General features: G+C 60.7%; 1 protein-coding gene across 8 annotated transcripts; it reads right to left on the bottom strand.

Moving 5' to 3' along the window:
• Positions 1–1,614: 1,614 nt before the first annotated feature.
• On the bottom strand, positions 1,615–15,740 carry TPM2 (tropomyosin 2). 8 transcript variants are annotated; one of them, XM_069775358.1, is made up of 9 exons: positions 15,575–15,740; positions 14,750–14,875; positions 8,365–8,498; positions 7,166–7,283; positions 6,957–7,027; positions 6,633–6,708; positions 5,913–5,975; positions 5,122–5,191; positions 1,615–1,917 (listed from the first exon to the last, which is right to left on the bottom strand). In XM_069775358.1, the coding sequence occupies exons 1-9, from the start codon at positions 15,686–15,688 to the stop codon at positions 1,835–1,837; spliced, it is 855 nt and encodes a 284-aa protein (XP_069631459.1). In that variant the 5' UTR covers positions 15,689–15,740; the 3' UTR covers positions 1,615–1,834. The 8 variants fall into 8 exon arrangements, with proteins under 8 accessions (XP_069631459.1, XP_069631456.1, XP_069631454.1 ...); XM_069775355.1 differs by lacking the exon at positions 6,633–6,708 and adding an exon at positions 6,107–6,182 and having other exon boundaries at positions 15,575–15,739; XM_069775357.1 differs by lacking the exon at positions 1,615–1,917 and adding an exon at positions 3,954–4,774 and having other exon boundaries at positions 15,575–15,739.
• Positions 15,741–17,395: the final 1,655 nt, after the last annotated feature.

Here is a 17,395-nt window from a genome sequence, read left to right as displayed (position 1 = left end):
CCCACAGGGTCACAAGTCCTGCCAGGAACCTGCTCCAGCGCAGGCTTCCCATGGGGTCACAGCCTCCTCCAGGAACTCACCTGCTCCGGCGTGGAGTCCTCCACAGGCTGCACGTGGATATCTGCTCCACCGTGGACCTCCATGGACTGCAGGGGGACAGCCTGCCTCACCATGGTCTTCACCACGGGCTGCAGGGGAATCTCTGCTGTGGCGCCTAGAGCATCTCCTCCCCCTGCTTCTTCACTGACCTTGGTGTCTGCAGGGTTGTTTCTCTTACATGTTCTCACTCCTCTCTCCGGCTGCCATTTCTGTGAGTCCTGCAACTTTTTCCTTCTTAAATATGTTATCACAGAGGCATTACCACTATTGCTGATTGGCTCGGCCTTGGCTGGCAGCAGGTCCATCTTAGAGCCGGCTGGTATTGGCTCTGTCGGACACAGGGGAAGCTTCTAGCAGCTTCTCACAGAAGCCACCCCTGTTGCCCCTCCCGCTACCAAAACCTTGCCACACAAACCCAATACAGGTAAGCAGCTAACCACAGACCTGGAGAAGACCCTGGTAAGTAATAGCATGTGCATGCATGGTCACACGCTTGTATGTGTGCTCAGATGGCATCATGAACATGAACCATGAAGCAGACTCCATGAGAGATCAAAGACCTTGTGGCTTCCCCAAGTGCTGGCCAGGTGTCCTGGTTTCAGCTGGGATAGAGTTAACTGTCTTCCTAGTAGCTGGTACAGTGCTATGTTTTGGGTTCAGTATGAGAAGAATGTTGATAACACACTGATGTTTTCAGTTGTTGCTCAGTAGTGTTTAGACTAAGTCAAGGATTTTTCAGCTTCTCATGCCCAGCCAGCAAGAAGGCTGGAGGGGCACAAGAAGTTGGCACAGGACACAGCCAGAGCACCTGACCCAAACTGGCCAAAGGGGTATTCCATACCATGTGATGTCATGCCTAGTATATAAACTGGGGGGAGTTGGCCTGGTGGGATCGCTGCTTGGGAACTAACTGGGCGTCAGTTGGCAGGTGGTGAGCAATTGCATTGTGCATCACTTGTTTTGTATATTCCAATCCTTTTATTATTATTATTATTATCATCATTTTAGTATTGTTATTATTATCCTTATTAGTTTCTTGCTTTCTGTCCTATTAAACTGTTCTTATCTCAACCCACGAGTTTTACCTTTTTCCTTCCAATTCTCTCCCCCATCCCACTGTGTGTGCGGGAGTGAATGAGCAGCTGTGTGGTGCTTAGTTGCTGGCTGTGGTTAAACCATGACAGCAGGTAACATGCCAGCTGTGGAAGAGGACACACCAGTGACATATCTCTATCACTGTGCACTTGAAGAGAATGGTCAGTTTGGACTGAGCTTGAGACTTGGAGGTTTTCTGTGCATCCCAAGGAGGTGATGGAGACATGGGAACACAGCCCAAACTGTGTGCATTATCGCTCCCAGCCCCCCACGGCCGCAGAGGACATCCTTACACTGGCCATACCCACCTCAGACCCAAGACCCTGCAGAGCTTCCTTGTGTGAACTGGGCAGGGAGACCCCTCCCCCACATCTCCCAGTGCCTGTGCCCACCTGCAAGGACCAAGCACACCTATCCATTTTGTCAAACTGCTTTAATATTTGGACACAAAGACAGGACAGAGCCAGTCAGGCTGTGCACAGACAAGACACCCCTGAGCCATGGTGTAAGGCTGCAGGGCTTCCCTTCCCAATGGGTGTGTGGATTTGGCCAAGATGCAGTTCAGCTGATGACATCCTGAGTGTGCCAGTGGGGTGCACGTGTGGGGTAGGGAAGAGGGACAGGGGCTCCCCAGGGCAGCTCAGAGGTTGTTCAGCTCCAACAAGGTCTGGTCCAGGACCTGGTGGATGCCCACGTTCTCCTCTTTGGCATTGGCTAGACTCTCTGTGAACACAAGGGACACACAGCCAGCCACACACACGGACACAGCCCAAGCATACCCAGGCACAGCCGGACCCATGCACACCACACCAAGCAGAGAGAGAGACACACACACACAGACAGTCAGACAGACAGACATTTCAGTACGACACGAGCCTCCAGCTGCTCAGGGTGTCCCTGCAGAGCAGAGTCCATTCAAGCAGCCCCACCACCAGCAGGGATGAGTCTAGCCACTCCGGGATCTGCCGGGGCAGCCAGGCCAGCCAGGCCAGTCGCTCGGGGCAGGCAGTCCCCACTCTTCAGCATTTCCATCCTCCCATGGCACCCCGTTGCCCATGGCCAGGCCCTCTGCAGCATGGATACTGCTGATGGGTACCCCTCTCCGGCCAGCCACCAGCACGGCCCTGTCTCCCTGCTCTGCCCACAGCACATCCTGCTCCAGGGCATCACCACTGTCCAGCTGTGGGCTCACACACAAACCCTTGGCCAGGAAAAGAGGAGAGCCAGTGCCTGCTGCATGACCCAGCAGTGCTCTGTGAAGAAGAGAGTGAGACAGCAGCCCAGGAAGGCAGGCAGAGAGAACAGCAGAGAGAGAAGGAGCAGAGCTAACAAGGCTGTAGGGATGAGCTCTGCTGGGCACCCTGCTGCCAAGGCAGCCTCCTCCAGCACTCACTTCCAAACAGCATCCTCCTTCCCTCTAGAGATGGGGATGGGATGAGAGCTCTGCCCACCCAGCCCCATCTCCCAGCGCTCCCGGCCAGGCTCTTCCCCATCCCCCGCCCCAGGTTTGGGGCAATGGGTGCTGCTGGGTCCCCAGCTCCTGTCCCAGCCCTCCCAGCACCCTGCAGAGACCCCACTTTAAGGGGATCCTCCCTGCATAGTTTGGGGTGACCAGAGTGAGGGGGAAGAGGCTGGCCACCATCTCCTGGGACAAGGGGGGTAAGGCAGCGATATAAGCCACCATATCCCTCTCCGATGGGGCCAGACTGATGTTGGGGGACAGCCATCACTGCGTGGGCATCCCAGGACATTGCAAAAACCCTCGTTCCTCTCCCAAGAAAAACTGATCAGCTCCAGAGGACTCCCTGTCCCCCCCAAGCAGGGCAGTTACCCCCAGGGGGATAAGCCAAGGCTCCACGCACCGTCTAACCCCAGCAGGGAGTGAGGAGGAGGTCCCAGCCCCGAGCCAGCCTGGCCAAAATGAGGCAGGGAGTGGGGCCGGTGGCAGCCCGGGTGCGGGAGGCTGGGCTGGGGCCGAGAGTTCTCGGCAGCTCAGTTGCTAAGTTCGGTAAGGATGACCCGCAGCTTGTTAGTGAGAATGCAGCTTTTCTTGGCCTCCTGCTGGGAGCGCTCTAGAGAAAACGGAGACGTCAGTGCAGCAGAGAAGAGAGAGAGAAAGGTGAGTTAGTGAAAAGAGACAGCGTTCCCCAAAGCCCTCGCTGGAAATCCTGCTGCTGCCCAGCCAGCAGTGGAGAACAAGCTGGGCCAGCAGGAAGAGGCAGCTGGTCCTGGGGCAGGAACAGGGCTGCAGGTCCATCAATTCAGGGACAGAGTTGTGGGGCAGGGTAGGATGCTGAGGAAGGAGAAGGCAGATGAGGATCAGGGACCCGTTTAGGGCCAGGGATCACTGCTGAAGGGTAGGGTCAGCCCCTTTGGCGTGGGAGGGTGATGCAGGAGAGATACCAGGGCTGAGACTGCCGCTTGTGGGCAATGTCTGGGAGTGGGGACAGGGAATGGATAGGACCAGGTCTAACCCTGCTATTTCAGGCCAAAAGAGTCATGGAGAAGGCGGCACAAGATGAGGAAAGCTGTGTCCAAGAGTTGGGGGTGGGGGGTCATCCCCTGGGCAGAGGCACAAAGGGCCCTGTCCCACTCAGCCTGGCAGTGCAGGAGCTGCTCAGGGCTCAGCCACAGCCATCCCAGGGGTCCCGCAGCCGCAAGCTGCCTGCAACCACCTCCTACCACCCGGCTGCCAGCACCCACATGAGACAGGCAGATGAGGGACAGAGCAGCATGAAGAAAACAAAGGAGAAACGGAAGAGAGAAAATGCTTTATTGAGACCAACTCAGTAACCCAGAGGGACAGAACAGAAAAGAAAAAGTCATGAAATGCAAACTGAAGAATGATGTGCAAAGGACAGAAGGGAGGCAGGGGCAAGGGAGGAGCAGGGGTCTGGGGGCTGCCTGCCTGGGGACGGGCTGCCTGCACAGCTGGACCCCCCCCCCTCCGTCCCCCAGGCCTAAGCCCTCCTCTCTGTTTTGGCAGTGGAGGTGCTGCTTCCCCTGCGTGGGTCCCCCCCGCCCTGGGCTCAGCAAGCAGAACCAGGGGGCTTTGCTGGGGAGATGTGGGGGGCAGGTGTCCCCCCAGCACCAGAGCTGTGGGGTCCCTGGCGCTTGTGCTGCCAGGGAGCCGAGGAGGGAGCTAATGAAGCGAAGGGCTCCTGGGCACAGCTCTGTTCCCTACCGGGCAATGCTGGGGAACAGACCTGCAACTGTGTGGGCACCATGCACCCAGCATGTGGGGGTCCTGGGGGCTGCTCCCCTTCCCCACCAAACACCCCTAAGCACCTACACCTCGTCTCCCCACAAAGAGGGGTATTGCAGGAACACCCCGGGCTGGTTCCTGTCCCAAAGGAGCTGACAGACAGGCGCGGGCTGGGAAGGACAGAGGGGACAGAGCAAGCAGGGAGAGCAGTGTGATGGCTGGGCAGGCAAGCAGCTGAGCTGGGGAGGGGTGAGGCAGGTGGGGGGTGCAGTGATGGTGCCCAGTGGGTGGCTCAGAGGGAGGTGATGTCGTTAAGTGCATTGTCCAGCTCCTCGCTGATGGCTTTGTACTTCATCTTCTGCGCATACACTTCATCTGCAGGCAGGGGGTGGGCAGGGGGCAGATGGTGGAGCAAGGTTGGGGAGTGGGCAGCAGGGAGAGAGAGAGAGAGAGTGGCTGTGAGCGGGGGGGGGGGCTGAGGGCAGCAGGAGCATGTGGACACAGGTGGTATGGATGCAGCCCTATTCCCCACCTGAGGGCAGAGTCACAGACCCCAGCAGCTCTGCGCCCCCACACCAGACACCACGGCATCCAGCCTCCCCCCTCCCAGGACACCTGCCCACCCCTTCACCCCAGCCAAGCCCTGTCTGGCCCCACCGGGGGCACATCCTGGTCAGTGCTCCCTGGGAAAGAGGGACATGGGGCCGGTGAGGACATTTTACCTTCTAGATCGTCGATGGTTTTCTCCAGCTTCGCCACAGACCGCTCCGCAAACTCTGCCCGGGTCTCAGCCTGCAGGAGTGCAGGGGGGAGAGGGTGAGCTGCGGGGCACAATGGGGACGGCACAGGCTGCACTGCACCCCAAATCTGCCCCGTCTGCATCTCCCACATCCCCCCGCATGAGCCCTCCCCTGGGAAAGGCAAGGGACAAGGGCCCCATGGACCCCCATGCCTTAAACCAGCAGCAGGGGTGAGAGCTTGCTCTCAAAGGAGGCAGCTGGGCAAAGTGCCTCCATGTTGGGCTTCCTGTTTATCCCAACCTGTCCTGACCACCAAAAGCAGAGATGTCATGGGAGCCTGCATGCTTCACAGGTTGTGTGTGCAACCAACACTAGATGGATCACCCCAAATTGGACATGGCTTGAAGTTGGTGTGTGCAGGACATGAGCTCCTGCCAGCGCACGTCCTGGGAGCAGGATACCACATGGGGCAGAGGCAAGCTGAGCAGGAGCAGAGTGCAGCATGGGGCTGCAGGATGCACCCCAGTGGGACTGTGCTCCCTGGGGATGCAAACATCAGCCCTCCAGATGGGACAGGGACCCTCTCTGGGGTAGCGGGACCCCATGGGGGCATCCCAGACACAGCCACCTGCCATGCTGCAGGGCTGCAATTTGGGGAAGGGTGAGAGGACAAGGGCATAACAGGGTCAAAACCCACATGGGATGGCAAACTCGTGCCTGCACTGATGCAGTGCCAGCCCCCCTCTTAGGGGTCCCAGCCCCACAGCCCTTACCTCCTTCAGTTTTTCTCCTAGAAGCTTGATTTCCTCCTCGTACTTGTCCTCCTTGGTGGAATACTGCAGAGACAGAGATGGGCACCCATGAGCCCCACAGGACATCTCTGGTCACCCTTCACCCTGGTGGGGGACCCCAGCACCCCCAGACCCCACGCACTCTGCCCAGCCCCAGCAGCCCCACCAGGTCCTACCTTGTCAGCCTGGGCCTCCAGGGACTTCAAGTTGTTGGTGACAATTTTCAGCTCCTCCTCTAGGTCACCACATTTACTACATCCCAAGCAGGGGCCACCAGGCGAGGGAGCAGGGCCAAGGGGCAGGTGAGAGGAAGGAGCAGAAAGAGCAGGCATGGGGAAGGAGGAAAGAAAGAGAGAGAACAAGTTGAGAGGAGAAAACTCAGGCAGCGCAGGCGGAGAAGGAGCAGAGCCACTACAAGCGGAAGCTGCCGGGATGCATCCGTTCATCCATTCCTCGTGCCTCCTCGCACGGACACCCCATGCATCGCTGCCGGCTGGGCTCCCACCAGCCCTGCCGAGAAGGAGAGCAGACATGGAGGGATGGAGGAGCATGTCCAGCCTGCACCCACCAGAGAGGGAGGCAAGGGGAGGTTGGTGGCAGAGGCAGAGGTGCAGAGAGGAGAGAGGTGGCTCACATGGTTCAAGAGACAGCAACAGAGAGAGGGGGGCTGCTGCACATCACCCTGCGCCCCTGCCCCAGTACCTCTTCCTCTGAGGCAATGAGGGATTTGAGAGTCTGATCCATGGTCCGCAGCTCTTCTTCCAATTGTCTCATTCGGCTAGGGTGGAAGAGGGGCACCCCGGGGGGGACAGCAGAGAACAGGGTCAAGGATGTGCTGCTGGCAGGCTGGCATCCCCCTGCCCCCAGCCTGCGAGCCCAGGGACCACCCCGACAGCAGAACCTGCTGCTTCCAGGGAGGGACATCCCCATCCCCCACACGGACACACAGCTGCCCCCAGCTGCCAGGGACTCAGGGCAAGGGCCACGTGGGACCCCCACATACTGCCCACTGGGAGCCCCGCTCACCTCTCTGCCACCTCTGCCCTCTCCTCTGAGCGCTCCAGCTCTCCCTCAAGGACAACCAGCTTGCGGGCAACCTGTCAATGGCAGCAAGGGGCATGTGTCAGCCCCACGCTTGCCCTGGCTTGGGGCACAGGGCTGTGGGGAGGCAGCCCCAGGTGCCGCCAGGGGGGGTCAGCACTGGGGGAAGGGGGTACACGGAGGCAGGCACGCACCTCCTCATATTTGCGGTCAGCCTCCTCCGCTATGTGCTTTGCCTCCTTCAGCTGCATTTCCTGGAGCTCCATCTTCTCCTCATCCTTCATGGCCCTGTTTTCAATGACCTTCATGCCTCTGAGGAAGGCCCAAGCCAGAAGATGTTACTGCTGTGGGTCAAGGTGGCACTTGCACCTCTCACCCACCCACTGTGCCCTGACCCTGCCATCCTCCAGCTCTGGAGACTTGGGACACTGGCACTCACTGGCCACCTCACATGGTAGGGTCACACCAGCAGTACCCCAAGGATGCTCCTGCGCACAATTAAAGCAGCAGAGCTAACCCCAAGGCCACCCCAGGGCCATGTCCCAGAGCAAGATGTGGCCATGGTGCCTCTCAATCAGGCAGGTCCTGAACCCATCATCCCAGAGGGTAAAAACGTGTGCAGCCCAGGACGAACTGGCTGCAACTTCCACAAAAGCAGCCTGACAGACCAGCAACCTTTAGGAAATGCTAGAAAACATCCTGTGGCAAAGCCTTTTCCCATTCAGGGGTGATGCTCACAAGTAGGGGGTCACCAAACCCCCACGAATCCCTGCGGCAGGGACTCCTGCAGACTCTTCTCCTCTCGCTCAGATGCTGTTGCTCAAACTGGTCTTTGCCAATGGAGGGAAAAGCTCATGTAACTGTCAGGAATGCCATGATGTGTCCGGGCATTCCCATACAACCTGAGTGCCCTCACCTGCACGGCTCCCGCCCAGTAAACCTGCTTGCCACAAGGATGGGGAAACACACTCTGCAGGACTTTTTTTTGAATGAGGCTGGTTCATTCTCAAAGGTCAACCACAGTTCCCAGGAGCAGAAGTCTCCTCCTAGGCCATTGCTCAGCTCTTGAGCAGAGAAGGCTGCTCTGGGGCAGAAAACAGGCTCCGAGCACCCTCTGGCTTCGGTTACAGACTGATATTTGTATAAGCACCAGATCAAATTTTTCAGGATTTTATGGGCGCCCTGGAAATTTCAAAGCATGCCAAGAACGCCCATGTCTGGGGGACTTCTCTGCATCATGGCTTTGCTCTTTCCCTTCAGGGTCTGCAGGAAAACCAATGCAAACCCTATAAGATCACTTCAGGGGGATCCCCAAACCCCACTGCAAAACCAAGGGGGCTGCCTGCAATCAAGGGTGACCCGACGCCACCCTCACTGTCCCTCCCTGTCACACCTCTCACTCTCATCAGCTGCCTTCTCAGCCTCCTCCAGCTTCTGCAGGGCAGTGGCTAGGCGCTCCTGGGCTCGGTCCAGCTCCTCCTCCACCAGCTGGATACGGCGGTTCAGAGAAGCCACTTCAGCCTCGGCCTGGGGGAGCAGAAACCCCTCGGTCACCCCGTGTGACGTATATATATATCTATCTATATATAAAAAGCATTTTCAGCAGTTACTTTTGCATTTGCTATCTAGAACACCCCTTGGCATTGTGCAACAAGCCCAGCTGGGGCACGCATCCCATCACCTTTCTATAGGGACAATGGGGCTCTCCATCCCTAGCGCCCTGTTTGACACTGGCTCCTCCTGGCCACGCAACCTGAGCCTGGCATGTGCAGCCCCTCCGCTGCGTCCTCGCACCTCTGGCTTCTGCCTTAGAGAGGGATGAGGCACGTTTGCCAGGATAGGGTGGCCGGAGTGGCTGCACCATCATGGGGATGGTATTTGGGGTTTGTGGAGCAACGAGTAAAGGGGGAGGAATGCTCTGTGCAGCTTCGCTCCTGAAAAGGAGATTGGAGCCACTTGTGGATTTCCTGTTTACAGAGGCGGTGGAGCAAGCCAGGAGCCTCTTCTGCGGGGACCCCTCCAGCCCTGTGCAATGGGGCAGCATGGGACCAGGGCTCCCTGCTTTCCCAGGCTCCCCACGCACAGGGCCAGGAGCCAGGGCCAGCCGGGAGCAGTGGCCCTGGCCCCCACCAGCCCCTTGATGCCTGGCCCCGCGCTCTTTCCATTTGATAAAGGTCTCCTGCCTGCTCCATTGCCACCACCGGGAAACGCTGCTTCAGCAGCTCCTGGCCCCGCTCCCTGCTCTAGGGGGGTATGTGGGAAGGGGGACTGCAGGGAATTAAAACCCCAGATGCAAAGAGATGAGTGGCAATGAGACCTTGCTGCAGGGAGCAGCCCCATGCACCAAGACACAGGGAGGCATGCGCCAACCTGGGGGATAATGTCTCCTGCTTATTCACAGGCTGGAGCAGGCCTGGCCAGCTGCAGCACCTGGCCCTGGCCAGCCTTGTGCTCCAGCACCGGGAATGCCCTGGGGGACATTGGCCAAGCAGGGGGGCCATGGGAGCAGTGAGGGGCTGTCACCCTGCGCGGCCCGCTGAGCATCCGTGGTCCCCTGTGGCGAGCCAGCAGGGTGGGGATGGGCGCAGCCGGCACTGCTCCAAGCAGGGCAGCCTGGCAGTGTGCTGGGTGGGCGGCTAGCCCCATGGCTGGCACAACAGCCACCTCCACCCCGTGAACACCCTCTTTCTGGGCTCACCAAGAGCTCATCCCCAGCCAAACCACCCAATGGGGAGTTGGGGCTGGCCCCCGCCAGGGCGATGCTCTGCTTGCAGCACCTGCCTCAGCCCGGCAGGAGCTTTTTTTCCCAGAGAATCGTCCCCAAAGTGAGTCAGAGCTGCCCAGATGGACACTCGGGAACATGAGCTCTCCGGCAGTGCCCAGTGACCAGGGAACCTGATCTGCAGCTGCAGGAAGGAGCCATTTCCTCCGCACACAGCTCAAGTGACAACAGCCCAGGTACCACACCCAGCTCTGCTGCCCCTGATATGGTGAGGATGTTAAAGGAGTGGGCATAGGAGAAAGAGAGAAAAAAACTCGCAAGCTCCAACAATAATAAAAAAGCCAAACCAGGAACAAGCTGCAGACTGGAAATGCTGTCCCACTGCCACAGAGTGGAAATTTTGGTCCATAGCAGTGCAAAGGGGTGGCTTGTCCCTGCAAAGGGACATGCTGGAGAGCCAAAGGCTCTACGGCTGCTGCGGCCCAGACCGCAGAGCCTGCTGGAAGCCAGACAAGAGCCTGGGTGTGGGATTTTTAGCCGTGCACACAGCCAGACCTTCGAGGGAGAGGATCTTTTCCCAGGATCTGTCCGACCCCAAGCAGAGCCAAGGCAGAGCTGGCTGCTGACTGCTCCCCCGTGCCCCACAAGCCAGGGAAGTCCTGGGGAACCCCGCCGCACGGAGCATCCCTAGCAAGACCCATGAAAGATGCAGCTGGAGGAGGCAGCTCAGAGGCAGGGACGCTGCCGCGGCACCTGGATGGCAGCGCCCTCCAGCTCCCCCGGGACCTCCCGACGCTCCGTCCCGGGGGCAGCCAGCCCGACTACCGGGACGGGACGGGGACGGGGGGGCGGCCGGGGCCAGTCCACGGGGAAGGATGCCGGCGGCGTTGTCGGAGACGGTGGGGCATCCCGGGGAGCTGCCGGGGCGCCCCCCTCCCCGGCGGCCCCCCCGCCCTGCGCCTTACCCGCTCCCGGGCCTGCCGCTCAGCATCGGCCTCCCGCTGCAGGTGCTCGGCGCGCTCCTCCGCCTCGTCGGCCACCTGCTGCAGGATCTGGATCTTCTTCTTGACGGCGTCGATGGAGCTGGTGCCGGCCATGGCGCGGAGCGGCCGGCAGGGAAGCCGCGCCGCCGAGCCCTTCGTGGGATCCGCCCGGCTCAGGCAGGAAGCGATCAGGCAGCAGCCGCTTCCACCGCCCGCCCTGCCTCCATCCCTTCCTGCTCCTCCTCCTCCTGCTGCCACGGACCGACCTGGGCCACCGCTCTCCAGGGCAGGGTGCACGGTGCCCACCCCCGGCAGGGAACAGTCCCCCATCAGGTGTGGGGGGAACAGTCCCCTCCACCCCAAATAGGACATAGTGTGCCCTCCTGGGCAGGACACATGGTCCTTCCCAGGCAGGGGTCACTGCCCCTACCCCCCCGAAGCAAGATGCACAGTGCCCCTGGACAGGGCACACTGTCCTCCCACCCCAGGCAGGGTGTATGGTGCCCCCCCCCAGCAGATGCACAGTGCCCCTGGACAGGGCACACTGTCCTCCCACCCCAGGCAGGGTGTATGGTGCCCCCCCCAGCAGATGCACAGTGCCCATGGGCAGGGCACATGGTGCCCCCAGGCAGGGTCATGGCATCCCCTAGGATACAGGGGACAGCCCTCCCAAGGCAGGGCACATAGTCCCCTCCCTGAGCAGGGTGCATGGTGCCCCCGCAGGGTACAGGACATAGTCCCCCCCCAAGAAGGGCACATGGTGCCCCCCCAGACAGGGGTGCACAGTCCTACCAAGCTCCCCCAGAGTGATGGAGAGGAGCCCAGGGAGTCTGGGGGTGCCAGAGCCTGGACCCTGCGAGCCCCCATGGACACGGGAGCAATCCACGGGTGCTCCCCAAGCTCTGCCCCCCACACCCCCTGCTGCAGAGCCGGGGGGGTCATGGAGCAGAGCCCACTCTCAGGCATACCCCCAGGGGACCTGGGGCTGGAGCTGTGGGGCCACAGCCAGGTCCCCAGCAGCCATCCCACTCAGCCCCTTGGCATCCACTCCCCCAAACGAGGACCTGGATGGCAGCCCCGCAGAGACCCATGAGGCCCATGGAGCCCCTTGCACCCCCCAGCTACCCTGGGGGCTCTGCCCCATAGGGGAGGCCAGTTCCCGGCTCTGCATCCTGGCCAGGGCACATGCCCTGATCCATCAGGAGGGGCTGTTGCTGGTGGCACTCAATCCTCCCTTAAGGAGCTCTGACAGCTCCCAGACAGCCCCAGCTGCACTTCACACCTGCCTCCAGGGACACTAATTCCCTGGCTGACCCCGCTGGCTGCCCTTGGCTTCAGGGTCAGGGGGCCTGGAGGGGGGGTCCGACCACACTGCCGGCAGAGCCCTGCAACCCCATATCCCCCTGCTAAGCAGTGGTGGAAGAGGCAGCACTACAGATCCCCTGGGAGCACGTGGCCTCGGGCTTGGACCCAGTCCTGGCCGGCCCTGCGCCACTCCCAGCCCGACGCCTGGGTGCCGCGAGTGCTCCCAGGCCGGCACACGAGGCCTGGAGCAGAAAGCGGGGTCCCCGCCAGCAAAGGGGCAGGGGCAAGCTGGCTGCAGGCAGGAAGGGGGTAGGTTGGGGGGCAGCCGCCTGGCCGGGCTGGGTGCCTCCCAGCCAGGGAGGCGCCCCACCCAGGGATGCAGTCACTTCCCAGCAGAGCCCAGTTCCCTCCCACCGGCTCAGGGAATTGCCAAATAAGAGCAAAGTCTCAGCTGGGGAGAGCAACCGGGGCGGGAACTTGGGTGAAGCCTTTGGGAACTGCAGAGGTGGCCAGGGACAGGCCACTAGCTGGGGATGTGAGGGGGCTGCTCTGGCTAAACCCACTGTCCCAGCTGCACTGTGTCCAGCAGCCCCTGGCAACATCCTGCCGTGGGCCCCACGGGCTGTCCCTCCTGGGAACAAGGAGGTGGTGGGGCCACAGTGGCCTCACAGAGCTGCTGGGAAGGGTCTGCCAGCGCCGTGGCGCTGCCAATCTGGGGTCAGGTACTCTCTGGTCTGTGCCACCATCTGACCCCCCTCCAAGTGCCTGGGGAGGTTGCATTTGCACCTCTTAGTGCAGTCCTGTGGGCTTTGTGCGCTGCCACCCCATGCCAGAGGCAGGGCAATGCTGGAGCAGGGGGAGATTTATTCTTTTAAGGCATTTGTTGACATTTTTTGCCAAGACCAGCAGCCTGCCTGGATTGCTGTGATGGACCCTAACCTGGTCGAGGGATGGGGATGCTCTGTGCTCACAGGCATACACTGTTCTGGCAGCCAAGGGGGGCACGAGGGTCCCCAGGGAGGCAGGAGGGTGGGCTCCGGGGGTCTACCCTGTGCTTCTTCTGCCAGAGCTGGGAGCAGTGCTGCGCCTTGTCCTGGGGAGGAGGTAACACCAGCCCTGGCACTTAGTGCTGTTGGCACATTCAGGTCCCTGGTGCCGGGACTTGGCGACTCCTAGCGCCCCACACACGGCACAGCCTGTCCAGGCTTTGGCATGTCCCCAGGGCGGCTGTGCTGATGATGGGCTCCCAGCCCTGCCCGCAACACCCACCTGCAGCCAGCCTGCCCTCCCTGACACTGCAGGAGTGCTCCTTCTCCATGCCTCCCTATCCAGCCCTTCCCTGGAGGGGTTGGTGGCTCCCATCTCCCATATCTGCTGGGACAGGACTCTCCTTGCCGAAGCCCACAGACTTGCCGAGCCACTGTGGACCAAGAGCATGGCAATGTACCCTCCCTGCCCAGGACAGCATCGCACGGTCTGCTGCCAGCAGCAAACTGCTTCACACCTTGCAGCCGATGTCTGCCCTGTGCCACCATTTGCTCCTTCCTCCAAGCTCCTCACCGGGGACATCCCATCCACACTCAGCCAGATCCCACACCAAGCTTGCCCTGTCCCACACCAGCATGGATCCAGTCAGACCAGTACAGGCCCCCACTACACATGGCAGCTGTCCTGCCCAGCTTGACATGCCTGCTCCACGCCAGGATAAATGTGCCCTTCCAGAGGATTTTTGATGTTTTAACTACTTGGTTTAGTATCTAACTAAACTGGGGCAGGTCTGTACAGTCAGCAAACAAGGCTGGGGAGCCCCCCAGCTGCTCCGGGCCACCCCAGGGACTTGTGGTGCTGCTGCTCATCCTTGTCTGCTCACCCCTGTCCTTGGTGGCTGCCTCAGAGATTTGATGCATCCCCCCCATTTAGCTCCATAAACCAGCTGAGATTGAATTTTTTGTTCTCAGTCCTTAAAAAGCCTGGCCATGCCCTGCTGGCTGCAGTCCAGCCGGCTCCCCTTTAGCTTCTCCTCCAGTTTCCAGGGTTAGTTTTCATCAAATAAGGGCTGGCTATCAAAAGGAGGATTTATTTATAGGGTGTCAAATACCCTGTGTGGCACCGCAGGTCATTATACCCTGTTCTCAAGCAGCTCTGTGGATGCACACAGTTGTTCCACCCTTCATCCTGGCCAGGCACAAGCTAATTTCAACACTTTCCTAACATCTCCCTGGCAGGATCATTTCCCAGGAGAAACATCAGTCATGGCACTAAATAAAACTCTTCCTGGCCTTGCCCTTCCCAGGGTACAGGGTGGCACATTGGACCCCAAAATGACTGAGCCCCCCCCCACGCCCCAAGCATCCTTCCTCACAGTCAGCTCTCTTTTTCCATTTCTCTGCTCTTTTTTGCTTTCCTGCCAGTTTAGCAAGCGCCACAGACTTTTTTTCTACAAGCATCATGGAGGCATGTGCCCAGGGACTGGTGACATAGCTCAGGACACTCGTCCCAGTTAGCTTTGGGGAGCCAGGCAGGCAGCTGCCCACGTAGCTCCAGAGCAGACCAAGCGGTGCCTGCCGCAGCCTGCCTGGCCCCCACACCCTGAGCGGGATCCGAATGGTCCCTGCCCTGCATCTCAGCCAGGTTCAGTGTCAGCATTGCAGGAATGGGATCCTGACAGTCTTCCCCACGGATGCTTTCCATATAAGGCCCCCCTCTTCCTTCACCCCCCCGAGGTCCGGCGCCCGCACAGGGGAGGAGTTGCTGACACGCCTACGTACGTCTGTAGCTTTCTTCTCTGCCTGCTCCAGCTTCTCCTGGGCCTCCTTGACGGACTCGGAGTACTTCTCCACCTCATCCTCTGTGCCCTTTAGCTTCTTCTGCAGGCCCTGCTGTTCCTCCTCCAGCTGGAGAAGGGACGGAGGACAGGTGTCAGGGGGGATGGTGGTGCCTGCAAGGCTGGGGGAGGGGATGGCCATCCTCCTCCTGAGGTGGCCAAGGCTGGGGGCACAGCAGGAGCGTGCAGACATGCTTACTCTGTCGACTTTGGGGCCACACGTCCTCGGGGAGCCCTTGGTTCCCAGGGCCAGAGCAGCCCCCAGCATCCCTGAGCCCAGCAGGGGTAAGGGGGTGGTGGGCTCCCTCCCTGTGCAAGGGACTGGAGAGGTTCTGACTGGGGGACACAGCTCCAGGGGGCACCAAGAAGGTTCCCATCTCTGTGGCTGGGGTGGGAATACACTGTCCCCAAGGGTCTCCCCGGCAGAGGGATAGGGAGGTGGCACTGTGATATCCCACCAAGACATGGCATGTTTGGGGGGGAATGATGTGAGTGGTCAGGGGCAACAGGCTAGAGTGCTGGTCCCTGGGGATGGGCACCCAGCAGGGTGAGGTCCCCAGGTACAGGCACCCAGTGGAGTGAGATCCCAAGGGCTGGGCACCCCTAGAGATCCACAGGCTGGACACCCAGTGGGGCAAGGTCCCCAGGGCAGAACACCCCTAGGACAGGGGTCCCCAGGCTGGACACTCAGTAGGATGGGATCCCCGGGGCTGGACACCCTTAAGGCAGGGGTCCCTGGGCAATGCCGGGGGGTCTGTGGGACACCCACCTGCTTGCAGCGGTCCTCCGCCTGCTTCTTGTCAGCCTCCGCCTGCTCGGCACGGTCGATGGCGTTCTCCTTGTCCAGTTTCAGCATCTGCATCTTCTTCTTGATGGCCTCCATGGTGGCGGCGGGGCGCGGGGCGGCAGCGGGGCGCGGAGCACCAGGGGCGGCGGGACCACCGGGGGTGGCGGGAGCACCGACACTGCGCCCCCCGCCCCGCTGCGCCGCCTAAGAGCCGGGGAGGGGCCGCGCCGGACGAGGGCCGACCCGGCACCTCCCCCGCCGCCCGCCAGCACCTTTTAGGGACAGGCTCGCCACCGGCCCCGCCGCGCCGAGCGGGACGGGAGGGCGGCACCCCCGGCGGGCGCCACCGCAGCCCCGGCGCCGGGCACCCACGGGGGCACCGGGCGAGGGACACCCCGGGGCAATGCACTAGGGGTACCCCGAGGGCACTGTGCTAGTGACATCCCGGTGGCACTGTGCTAGGGACACCCCAGAGCACTGCACTAGGGGTACCCCGGGGGCACTGGACTAGGGACACCCTGGTGGCACTGTGCTAGGGACACCCCAGAGAACTTTGGTAGGGGCGTTTCTAGTGGCACTTCCCCAGGGACACCCTGGTGGCACTGGGCTAGGGGGACACCCTGTTGCTTCTCACCACTGTGGGGGACATCCTGCAGCTGGCCCTGCACTTGGGACACCCATGGGCTGGCAGTGTGCTGTTACCATGCCCCAGGGACACCACCAGCCTTCCACCCCCAGGGCCTGAGACCTGCTTCTGCTCTGGCCAGAGCTGTCCCTGTGCTAGAGGACACCGCAAGGCTGGCACTGTCCTAGGCATGCCCTGTCACTGTACCCTGGGGCTGGCACAGCAACTGGGGGCACCCATGGGCTGGCACTGCAGTCTTGGGGACACTCACAGGCTGATTGCACTCAGGGACGCCCACAGGCTGTGATTGCAGTTGGGGACACCCATAAACTGTGATTGCAATTGGGGACGTCACAGGCTGGCAGTGCACTCAGGGACACCCATGAGTAGTGATTTGTAAGGTTCGGCGTTCGGAAGATCTCGCGATGTCACGGAAAGTTAGAGGGTTAGTCGCAGCCTTATGATGTGTCTGTAATCCCGCCTACCCACCCTTGTTAGTATAAAAGGAATTGACTGCGCAATAAAAGGCGGAAGTTGGCGCTCACACTGTGTGTGTTATCTGTCTCTTTCCCTGGTCTGGGGCTGACCAGTGATCTAATTGCGGCACCTTGATATGTGGCGAACGCTACAGTGATTGAGCTTGGGGACAGCGTGGGCTGGCACTGCCCACAAGGGGGAAAATCCTCCAGGAGAGAAGTGAGCCGAGCCCCCAACCTCCCTGTCCAGCTCCTGTGTCACAGTGGGACAGGAGGGCCTCTGCTCCACGCAGGCTCCCTGGCACCCATCTCCCCACTGCCTTGCACCCTGGTGCCACTGTCCCTGGCACCCACAGGAACACCCAGCCTGTGCACAGTCCATAGCGTGGCATTTCAGGGCGACACAGGGTGCACGGGCAGCCCGCTGCCCCGCTGTCTTTCTGCTCTAAATAAACTATATTCCACAGGCAAAAAAATGCAAACCTTTCAGATCCCGGCTCCTCCAAAACTAACATGCACTTTAATAACACTCATAAATGCTTCTGGTGAATACCCAGCTGCAGGGAGGGCTCTGGACCAGGGGGGAGGCTGGGAGGAGCTGTCAGAGGGGCTGCAGGAGCTTTGTGGCATGTGAGGAGGCTGGGATGGGGACAGGAGGGGTGCGCAGGCTCCCCCAGCCCATCGCCCTGGGACCGCATCCAG

This window comes from Haliaeetus albicilla, chromosome W (assembly GCF_947461875.1).
Source record: "Haliaeetus albicilla chromosome W, bHalAlb1.1, whole genome shotgun sequence".
NCBI classification, from domain to species: Eukaryota; Metazoa; Chordata; class Aves; order Accipitriformes; family Accipitridae; genus Haliaeetus; species Haliaeetus albicilla.
This window is presented reverse-complemented; position numbering and strand designations above follow the sequence as displayed.